Genomic DNA, 10,758 nt, shown 5'->3' with positions numbered 1-10,758 from the left:
GATGGTGAGATGGGGTGGATATAAGACAATGTGGGTTAAATAATGCAGGAGGGAAGGTGGGGGTGTGTAATAGCACTGACCCAAGGGAACATGATGGGTAAAGCTGATTGCCAATCTCCCGGTTTATGCTTTTTTTTGCACTAGTTTGCTCCTTCTTCCCCCTGCAGTATCTTTGAGAACATGGAAAATTCAATCTACTTGACACGGTTTCCTCATTTTTACAATAGGAATGGTAACAATCTGTGCCATGTTTATCGAGGAGATTAGATTAGGTAATGCATCTAAGTGTTTTGCCCAGTGCCTACTGCTGAGTGAATGCTCAGTGTGTGTGTGTGAGTTGCTCAGTCAAGTCCAAGTCTTTGTGACCCCATGGAGCTCACCAGGCTCCTTTGTCCATGGAATTCTCCAGTCAAGAATACTGGAGTGGATAGCCATTCCCTTTTCCAGGGGATCTTCCCAACTCAGGGATCGAAACCACATCTTCTGCATTGCAGGCAGATCCTTTACCATCTGAGCCACCAGGGAAGCCCCAAATGCTCAGTAAGGAGTGCCTGTTATTGTTATGATTATCGTTGCCAAGGGCAGAAGTAAATCAACATGGAGAGTGACAAAAAGCTTGGAATCTTACAAAGTTCTTAAAATTAATCACAGTTCCTGGTCTTCCAGATTTGGTTCCCTTCTATAGGCAGTAGCTGGTCCCTGGAACTTTTGCCCTCTGATGTTATCCAGAGAAGGAAGCATGAGTGAAATCTCTCATCGTCACTCCCAGCTTCTTTCTTAAGTGTAGAATATTCATTCACATCCTCTTGGCTCAGATGTGAACTTTTCATCTCACACAAGCTGCAGACCATATGACTTCATTTCACAGTCTTTTGCCTCATCAGAACCACCCTCTTCTGAAAATTTTTCTCACATTTTACAAAACTCAGCACTAGGGAAAATTTTTTAAAATGACACTGAAATAAAACTGAATAATAAGACTTGATTGGGTCCACAGACTTAAGGGAAAGAAAATGTCTTTTTTTTATACTTTCAAATTCAAGGTCTTACATGAAGGGTATTAGAGTGGGAAGGAAGATTCAAGATACTGCTGATACAAAAGGGAAAACAAAGACTCAGAAAGAAAAGGATGAGACAGAAATGAGTTCTGTGGTTGTGTTTCTTTTTATGAGCCCAGTTCTCCAGACTTCTTGTTAAATCTGTGTATTACCTTGGAGTATTTTTTTTTTCTGTGTGAGCTATTTAAAATTCTGCTTTTTGTTTATATTAGCTGGAGTCAGTTTCTGTTGCCTGTAATTCAGTAACCCTTACTGATTTGCAAATAAAGCCAAACAAAGCAATTAAGAGTCAGAAGAAAACAAGATATACAGAGGACTAGACCAGATGAGAAAGTCGTTAGATCCTATGACTGCCCAGAGTTTGGAGGATTCCAGTCCTATTCTGTGTATATCCTTTAAAATAAGCTCCATCCCACTTCCATACTTCTTCAAAATTAGAATGGTCCCTGTTCCTTGTAACTGAGGTAGCAACTGATTTTTGTATTAACCAGGACTCTTTCAATTCCAAGTAACAGAAAGGCAATGAATCACTTGGAGCAAAAAGTCGAGGGACCACGCTTCAGGCACAGCTCGACTGCATACTATCAGGAATCCAATTCTCCTTCAGTCCTGCTCTCCTTTCTGTTTGTTTCATTCTCCAGGGTCTCCACTCTTGATGGCAGAGATTGCCACTGGAAGATTTGGGAGTATTTTGTACTAGTTTATCATTGTGGCTTCGTGGTAAAGAAGCCGCCTGCCAAGCAGGAGACCTGGGTTCAACTCCTGCATCAGGAAGATCCCCTGGAGAAGGAAATGCAACCCACTTCAGTATTCTTGCCTGGAGAATCCCATGGACAGAGAAGCCTAGCAGGCTACAGTTCATGGGGTCGCAAAGAGTCAAATACAACCGAGTGACTACAACAACAACAAAATAATCTCAGAAGAAAAAGTTTCTGTTTCCAATAGTTTCAATGAAAGTTCTGTGGTTGATGCTCATTGGAAAGCACTGAGTTGCTTTCAATGAACTATGATTAGAAAATTGTGATTGACTTGGTCATAATGCCTGCCCTTGAACTAGGCTCAGCTCACACAAATCACATTGGAACAGAACGAGGGAAAACTTTACAAGATCAGTAGAGATTATGAGTTTCCATAAGTTTTCTTCAGGTTCTTTCTGGGTCATGAAACACTCACGTATTAGCCAAGAATATAACCTTCTGGAATCAAGATTACATTTCAAAGGATCTCTTGAAGCTAAAAAGCTGGACGACAATGTTCAGATCCACTGAATACAAGTAGAAGTGATGAGATCACTTCCAGGAAATGTCCTTAAAGGGATATGTCAGGATTATCTGTCCTTCTTTTCCTATGTCCAGAATATGGACAGGATGACTGGAGACGAATAAGTCATTTTTGAATACGTAGTGATTTGGGGATGGGGGAAACTCATGCTGGAGCCTAGGTCCCTAACACTGTGGAGACAAATCAATCCTGAATCATCTTCTTTCTGTGATAGACAGTAAACTTATATCTTGTTTGCTGCTGCTAAGTCACTTCAGTCGTGTCCGACTCTGTGCGACCCCATAGATGGCAGCCCACCAGGCTCCCCCGTCCCTGGGATTCTCCAGGCAAGAACACTGGAGTGGGTTGCCATTTCCTTCTCCAATGTGTGAAAGTGAAAAGTGACTGAGTGCTATTTGACAAACCATAGAACCCAACACAATCCTACCTGAACTCCCCAGAGGAAAACCTTGGCGCTTCTGGAGAAAGATAGGGGTAGGGATGAAGCACAGATATGTCCATCGTCTCACTCCCTGAAAAGTTTTGTCTCGGTCATGGTCATTACTCTGGTTGGAAGTCTGAAGAGGGAAATCTGTCTGGCTCTGATGAATCTGAATATCCAGAAATTTTTGATTTTATTAAAGACAAAATTACTCTGAAAGTTGAGTCAAGCACAGAATTATCAGAAATGGCTATATCTATGTTTTTTTCCACCTAGGAGGAAAAAAATAAAACACTTGTCGGAGAAGGCAATGGCAAGCCACTCCAGTACTCTTGCCTAGAAAATCCCATGGATGGAGGAGCCTGGTAGGCTGCAGTCCGTGGGGTCGCTAAGGAGTCGGACACGACTGAGCAACTTCACTTTCACTTTTCACTTTCACACAATGGAGAAGGAAATGGCAACCCACTCCACTGTTCTTGCCTGGAGAATCCCAGGGACAGGGGAGTCTGGTGAGCTTCCATCTATGGGGTCACACAGAGTTGGACATGACTGAAGTGACTTAGCAGCAGCAGCAGCAGAGTGGATTAAGCCACATTTAACCTTGTAACTTTAACAATGAAATGTTGAAAGAGCAGGTTTGCAATGTGGAAAACTGCTGAAAGTACAAATTAGAACTTCTTTCAACATATTTGTTTTGACAGTTTTATTAAGAATTTGAGTGAGGAATTAATTAAATTGTAATCAAACACAGAGACGACATGATGTCAATAGAACAGTTCATGCCTTGAATAATGGAATCAGAATTACACAACATCAGAACCCCAAGAACTTTAAGTTGTCATAACTCCCCGTTTTACAGCTGAGAAAACTGAGGCTCAGAGCTGTCAACTGACTTGCCCAAGGTATACTTGGAATCAAGGGTAAAGCTGTTGGCATGCATTCTTTCTACTTTTTCTTTTTGAATAAGGGAAAGCAATGTCATGATTCAAGATTCAAGTAGACATTTTTTTAAAAATGAAGGAGTGAAATGATGAGATCAAGATACTATTTAATCAGGCCAAATGTGTAAGGATCTAAGTCCAAAAAAGTCTACTGTACAAGCACGGTATGGGGCAGATGTGCCTTAATCAGCAGCACTTGTAGGAAACACTTAGAGATGTTACTTGGCTGCAAGCTTGAGCTGTCAGCAGTGTGATGCAGCTACAAGGAAAAGACAATGGAGTCATGGGTGGCACTCCTAGAAACAGAGTTTACAATAGGGAGGGGGCGTCCTGTTGAACTTTTCAGTCTGTTGAGCTTTTCAATCTACGCCTGGAATTCAGTCCCAGGTGTCAGACTTCAGAAGTGATATGGACAAATTAATTCAGATCTAGGATGGAATGATGTGGGGAACGGGTCAAAGGAAGTTAGGAAACTGCAAAGCACTGTTAACTAAGCGCTGAAATCTTGGAATCTGACTGCCTGGGTTTCATCCCAGCTCTGTCAATTACTGAATATGTGTTCATTAAGCCTTAATCTCACTGTCTGTAAATTAGGAATTATAACAGTACCTATCTCTGAAGATAGATGAGGTAGTGCATGCCAAGTGATTTGTATATTACTGGCACAAAAAAGCACTCAATAAATGTTAGGATTAAGGAAGTGACATGATGTGAGGATAATGGTAACAATCTCGTAGGTTGTGGTGAATATTAAATGAGCGAACACATGCCCAGTGCTTAAAGAAAACTTGGTAGTAGTGCAGGGATTGGCCTAAGGTTTTTAGGGATGGGACTGGCTTGGGGTCAAAATATTCCCTGGCTTGGGCTAAGGTCCACAGAGCTTGACCAGATTATTTTCTGAAGAATGAACCCTGAAAAAAGTTCAGAGGGGTGCAGTGGGAGTGATGGTCGTCACTCATACATTTCATGGGGTACTCGGGGAACACCTGGACAGGATGACACGGCACTGTTGTGGAGTGACAGCCTAGCTTCATTCTTGGGTATGGTCATTGAGGACTGTCTGATGAACGGTTCTGCTCCAATTAGTGCGGTCATTCAGGGCAGTAATGGGGTTGCTCACTCAGGCCTGCTCTGGGCACAATCCATGAAAACTGTCCTGTGGCAGTCACGTAGGACTCACTGGAAGAGGAACCGCTCCCGGATAAAGGCCTCCCTGGGCCACTGGGGGACGTCCTGGATCTCAGGGATGCTCTGGGAGCCTGGTCAGTTTCCCCGGGGAGCGGCCCGCCGCTAGGGGGCGGCTGCTGAGAGGACCCGCCCGCCGCCCGCGCGGAGTCCGCTCCTTCGGGACTCGCTCTCCAGCCAGGCCCAGAGGGAGGTGGAGTGACAGTGGGTGGGGATGCACGCTTCATGGGTGTGAGACAGAGCGAGCCGCCTGGTGTGAGTCAGCGCGCGGGGGGCTAAGGAGCTCCCCGAATAGTCACGGAATCTCACGCTCGGCTCCTCCACCATCCCGTCTAGAGCGTGTGTCCAGTCCCGCGCCTGCGTGCGCACCCGACACGATGTCCGATTCGGGGTTCTGGGTGTCCGCTGGGGGAAAAGGGGGTGAGCGGAAGAGGGAGTGTCCCTGTGGGTGTTTCTATGCCCAGGTTAGATTTCTCCCGCCCTGCCCCATGAGCGGGGTGTGTGTGTGGGGGGGGGGTGTCCCGCTCAGGTACGTATGTACCTGTGTTCGTGCGTGCATGCGTGTGTCAGTGTGGTGGGACCTTTTATCAGCGCGGGGTGCCTGCGTGTGCGCCAGGGTCTCTCTTTGGGTCTAGATGGTGGCGCAATCTCGACCTGGGCTCCCACCTCCGGGTGTCGGGAAGCCCGCGTGGCCGGGGTGTCCAGCCTCCCGGAGGCGCAAAAACGCCTCGACACCCTCACGACCCCAGCTGGCCCGGGCTCCGTAGGGAGCGGCCTGCGTGGGGAGGCCCCGGGGTGGTGTGTCCCTGGAAGGGGCAAAGGGTAGGGGCGCGGGGGGCGGGCCGGGTCCCCGGGCGGGGCGCGGGCTCGGGGGACCCGCGCGGCTGACGTCAGGCGACTCCTTAAATAGAGCCGGCAGCGCGCTCCGCTCGGCATTTCTCGAGGAGTCGGAAGGCGGCCGGCGCCAGCGCCACCGTCCGGCCCGCGCGCCGGCCCGCACCGCCGCCGAGCGTTCGGGGCGCCGAGCCGGGAGGAGCCGGCATGGGGCTTCCGGCGCGGGGCGCGCTCCGAGCCCGGCGCACGTGAGAGTCGAGGAGCGCCGGGAGCCGCCCCGCTGGCCGGAGCCCCGTCGCCCTGGACGCGGGGATGTCGGAGGCGCCGCCGCCGGGTCCCAGAGGAGCCGCCGCCCCCGGGCTCCCGGGGCACGGTGCGCGCCCGGGCCGGCCGCGCCTGGAGAAGACGGCGCCCCCTCCGCCCGACCCGCGTGGCCCGGGCCGCGCCGCGCGAGCCCTCTAGGCGGCCGCAGGGCCCCAGCCGCTCCACCGCCGGCGCCCCCTCGGAAACCATGACCCCCGGCGCGGGCCCATGGAGCCATGGCCTATAGGGTCCTGGGCCGCGCGGGGCCAGCTCAGCCGCGGAGGGCGCGCAGGCTGCTCTTCGCTTTCACGCTCTCGCTCTCCTGCACTTACCTGTGTTACAGCCTCCTGTGCTGCTGCGACGACCTCGGCCAGAGCCGCCTCCTCGGCGCCCCTCGCTGCCTCCGCGGCCCCGGCGCGGGCGGCCAGAAACTTCTCCAGGAGTCACGCCCCTGCGATCCCTCGGGCCCGACGCCCGGCGAGCCCGGCGCTCCCAGCGCGCCCGCCGCCGGCGCGCCCTCCCCGCGCCTCGCTGGGGCCAACCACTCCGGCTCTCCGAAGCTGGGTACCAAGCGGCTGCCCCAAGCCCTCATCGTGGGCGTGAAGAAGGGCGGCACCCGCGCTGTGCTGGAGTTTATCCGCGTGCATCCGGACGTGCGGGCCTTGGGCACCGAGCCCCACTTCTTCGACAGGAACTACGGCCGCGGGCTGGACTGGTACAGGTAAGGAGGGGAGCCCCACCGCGCGCGCCTGGGCTCCGTCCGGCGGGCCACCTCCTGCGCCTTCGCATCCCCTGCACTCGGCTGGCTCTGTGGGTTCCGACTGACACGTGGGGGAACTGGAACCGGAGGATTTACCCGGAACTTCCCAGCGATGGTGTAGACCGGCTCTGGTTTCCTGAACCGCAAAGGGCAGTTGACTCTGGAATCGTCAGAAGGGAAGGGAGGTCGCCGGCCTGACCTCCGGGCCAGTTTGGAGGGCTGCCTCGGTGTCTAGACGCTGGGGTAAAGCTGGGTGCCAGGGGAAGGGGCAGCCAGGACAGGAGCTGCCTGAACGCAGCCCTTTCCAGGCATCTGACCGACCCAGGGAAGGGACAGTCCGAACAGCGCCCTCTCGCGGCAGGGCCCTGCGCTTGGGCGAGGTCCCCGGAGTTCAGGCCGAATGACAGGGAGGCCCCTGAGGTTTCGGCCAGAGAAAGGTCCCTTTTGGAGCTTCCTTCTCAGCTCCAGGTATTTGCTGCTGGATCTGGTCTGAGACTCCCAGGCGCTCTGACCCTGAATTCATATTTTCAAATAGTGCAAACGACCCTGGATGTGAGTCTTGGCTTTGCCACTTAGCTGGAGTAAATTCCTAAAAACTCACTGAGCCTTGATTTTCTGGTCCATCGCAGCTAGCAGGAAAGGTCCCTGACCTTTCGGCCTCGCAAGGGCTTTCTAAGTGCTTGAAAGATGTAACAGGGACATTTTGCTCTGGGCGGTGTTTCTAAGCCAGCAGCCAGGATATAGAATTCGAAATACTGGTGGGCACCTCAGATGGAAGCTGTCTAGGTTCACAGGGGGCAGCCAGTCATAGCAGAATGTCCACTCCCCCACTGCACTGTCAGGGATGACGGTCACCCAGGCTGGTGATATCTGGGGATAGCCTGAAGCTTCTGGAAGGTAGTAGCCTCCACTATTAAATGCCCATCAACTTCCCAAGCCCTGTATGGTTTTGAGGTGTAGGGCTGGCCCACATGTGAGCTGAGCACGGCATCCCTGGGGGTGGTGTAATGTATAGGCTCCCCATAAGACCTGGGTTACAGAATTCTCACCATTCACCTGACCCCTTGAAGACTTGCTAGAAATTGCCTCGTAATGGAACTGGGTGGGAGGGTAACATGGTAGCTGACACAGTAGCTGAGGCTGTTCTTTAAGATGATTATGTTAAATTAAACCCTTTAGGGGTTAGAAAGTCATAACCATATTGGATAAAAGACAACTTCATTAGAAGGAGGACCCCACTGGCCTCACTTATGGAACCCTGGATTTGTAAGAATCGGGGCAGCAGGGCCAACTTGTCCCCTTTGCCTGGGAGCCCTAGGGGCCCAGGGATGGGACATGCCCAGTCCTCAGGAGGCAGACACACAGCCCATCTCCAGTGGCGTGCAGCGGGGGACGGCTGGCCTGTGGGTGGCCCCAGCACTATGTTGGCTCATTGGAATAGAGTGGCACAGAATGGCACATCGGTGCTTTCCAAGCTGTGACCCCCCAGGCATCCCACCTGGAGGTACAAAGTACATGAGGACAGTATCAGAGCCAGACCCCAGTGTCGGAGAGGCAAATGCATCAAACAGCAGAGTGTGACGTGGGTCAGCCATGGCCACACTCTCTTGCACGGCAGGGTTTCCTCGATGGAAAATCTAAGGATCATTATGAAACCCTTTGCCAAAGTGAAGTGCCTCTTAAGGGCAAAATAGCACAATTCTGAGCACTGGCTTTTGTTGAGCCCTCCAGTAAACACCTATTCCCTGCACCCAGCCTCTGCACTCCCTCTCTTGCGCTCCACCACCAAACACCATACCTTCCTTCTCCAAGCCCGTGTCATTCAGGGATGGCTGCTTTTTATTTTTAACCTTGGCATGTGTGATTCTAAGCCAGCTTAGCTGTGAACCTTAGAGATGGGAGCTGTGCCTTTTTTTTTTTTTATATAGCACATTTGGATTCTGCTAAAATTCTCAGCTGAGTCTTGGTAGGTTTTATTTAACATCAAGCATGCTGACAGCTCCACTTCTCTCTCTGCTCCCCCCACTTCCTAGGGTCTTTCTTACCATCCCTTTCCCCCTTTATATTTCTAAAAGAGCATTTAGCCCGCATGTCTGGTACTAACTGCCTCACCCCTGTCACCTCCCCAGGAAGGCTGGGAGCCTACAACTTCAGGAGGGGCTGTGTGATTTGTGCTCCTTGGGGCTGCAAATCCACACCTCCAGAGTCCAGGGTTTCGGGTACGGATTGTCATTTCTGTATATAAAGTCATACTGCCCCATTTGGATGCTGTTTCCGTAATTTCCAGAACATTTCTCTGTATGTGTCCTATTCTTAATTATCACTCAAGTAATATGCATTAATTGCAGAAATGATGGAAATACCTGGTTTCTTTTAAAGCTCACATTCTCACTTTATTCCTGAAGTCCATGAGTTAGGATGGCAGGTGATAAGATGTTTCTGTCTCTGCCCATTGCCTTTATCATTTCACAGATGGGAAAACTGCAACCCGAAAAGAGAGCATCTAGAAGGGGATCCAAAGCAAGCGGATGAAATTTGGGACCAAAAATCATTGGCATGCACTGTCCCACAAAAATTTATACATCTACACTGTGTATGTATGTGCCATTCCAGCCAAGTACTCTAACCACTGTTCTGCACAGCTTGCCACCATAAAGCCAGCGTCCACTAGGGAGACATGGCTAAAGAGCCCTTGTGCCTGTTGTGGGGTACCATGTTTTCCAAAGAGGGAGTTGCAGAGTGGCAGGCAGTGGATCTCCTCAAAGTCCCTGGGGATAACTTCCAGGGTCTGGAGGCCCCAGTCAGACAGACAGGGGAAAAATCAAAGGAGAGACTTCTTTCTGTGGGTAAGTGGAGATAAACCAGGAGCTGACAAACAGTGAGTAAAGACAGAATGATACAGCCAGAGTCACCATCAGCCGAAGACCGGGAGACAGAATCTGCATCTTCCTGCCCCCCAGCCTGAACCCCCTCTTGGAACTAGCTGGATTCCAGCCACCTTAGGAGAGGCCAGCATTCTGTGGTGGGATCCCGCCTCTGAGATATTTTGCTGAGATCCCATCCCTGAAGCTTCCCTCCTCTCTGCACCTGGCCAGCTTCCCCCTCCCAATTAGGAACTCCAGATAGCAGCTGGGTGGGGTCAAATAGCTGCTTGGACAGGGAGGCCGAGTGAGACCACACTGACAAGGGACCCAGGATAGGACCTGCTGTCAGAAGGTGGGAGATGGTCCCCTAACCTGGGTAACTGGAAGCAGAGTCATCTTCCTGAATCTTGGCTTCCTCATCATAGGATGATGCCTATTGTAACCATTATCATAGAAGGTGGTTTTGAAGAATGAATGAAACATTGTATATGAAAGTGTCCTGGAAAATTCCCTGGTATATAAAGATAAGGCAGTAATGTTATCACTATCACCGCTATTATTCTGACTGTTTCACTACCAACGCTCCTTTTACCATCTTCAGTACTATGAGTATTAAAACTATCAGCTTCTTTCCCTACCGCTATCACTGCCTGGGACTGAGGAATTAATCGCTGGAAAAGTAGTTCCGTGAAAGACTAGGAAGGGTCCTGGCCCTAAGTTTGACTTTTAGCTCTGCTTTGCCCTTTTCTTCTTCCCTCTCTCCTTCCTTCTGCACTGGTAAAAAGTCACTCCTCATTTCTGGGTGTCAGTTTGCTCACCTTTAAAAAGAGAGTGATGTCTGACAATGTATGTGAAAATGCGTCTCTCAATCTAAGATTATGTTTGGGAATGCATCAAAGGTTGAGCGTGAGACAGAATTCACAAATATTCAGAGCCTTCATCTTTCATAAAGAGACATAAGCTGTGCCTTGTCCAGCAGTTTCTATGGCCTTAGGGGAAGCCGCGTTTCGTATGAAGTGTTCGTTTTGCTAGTTTTCAGTGATGGGGGTGGGAGAGGCAGTCTGAAGAGGAAGTGAATCTTCTCTAAATGCATTGAAATGCCAACAAGAGC

At 50.6% G+C, this 10,758-nt stretch overlaps 1 protein-coding gene across 1 annotated transcript in view; it reads left to right on the top strand.

Moving 5' to 3' along the window:
* The first annotated feature begins 6,245 nt into the window (after positions 1 to 6,245).
* Positions 6,246 to 10,758, top strand: part of HS3ST2 (heparan sulfate-glucosamine 3-sulfotransferase 2) — a 113,411-nt gene continuing 108,898 nt past the window's right edge. Inside the window, exon 1 of the mRNA XM_055409664.2 lies at positions 6,246 to 6,744. Coding sequence (XP_055265639.1) covers positions 6,260 to 6,744 — 485 coding nt within the window. The 5' untranslated portion in view covers positions 6,246 to 6,259. The remainder of the gene's footprint in view (positions 6,745 to 10,758) is intronic.

The sequence above is a fragment of the Moschus berezovskii genome, chromosome 27 (genome assembly GCF_049115385.1).
Source record: "Moschus berezovskii isolate FMDL1 chromosome 27, NW_MosBer_1.0, whole genome shotgun sequence".
Taxonomy (NCBI): domain Eukaryota; kingdom Metazoa; phylum Chordata; class Mammalia; order Artiodactyla; family Moschidae; genus Moschus; species Moschus berezovskii.
This window is presented reverse-complemented; position numbering and strand designations above follow the sequence as displayed.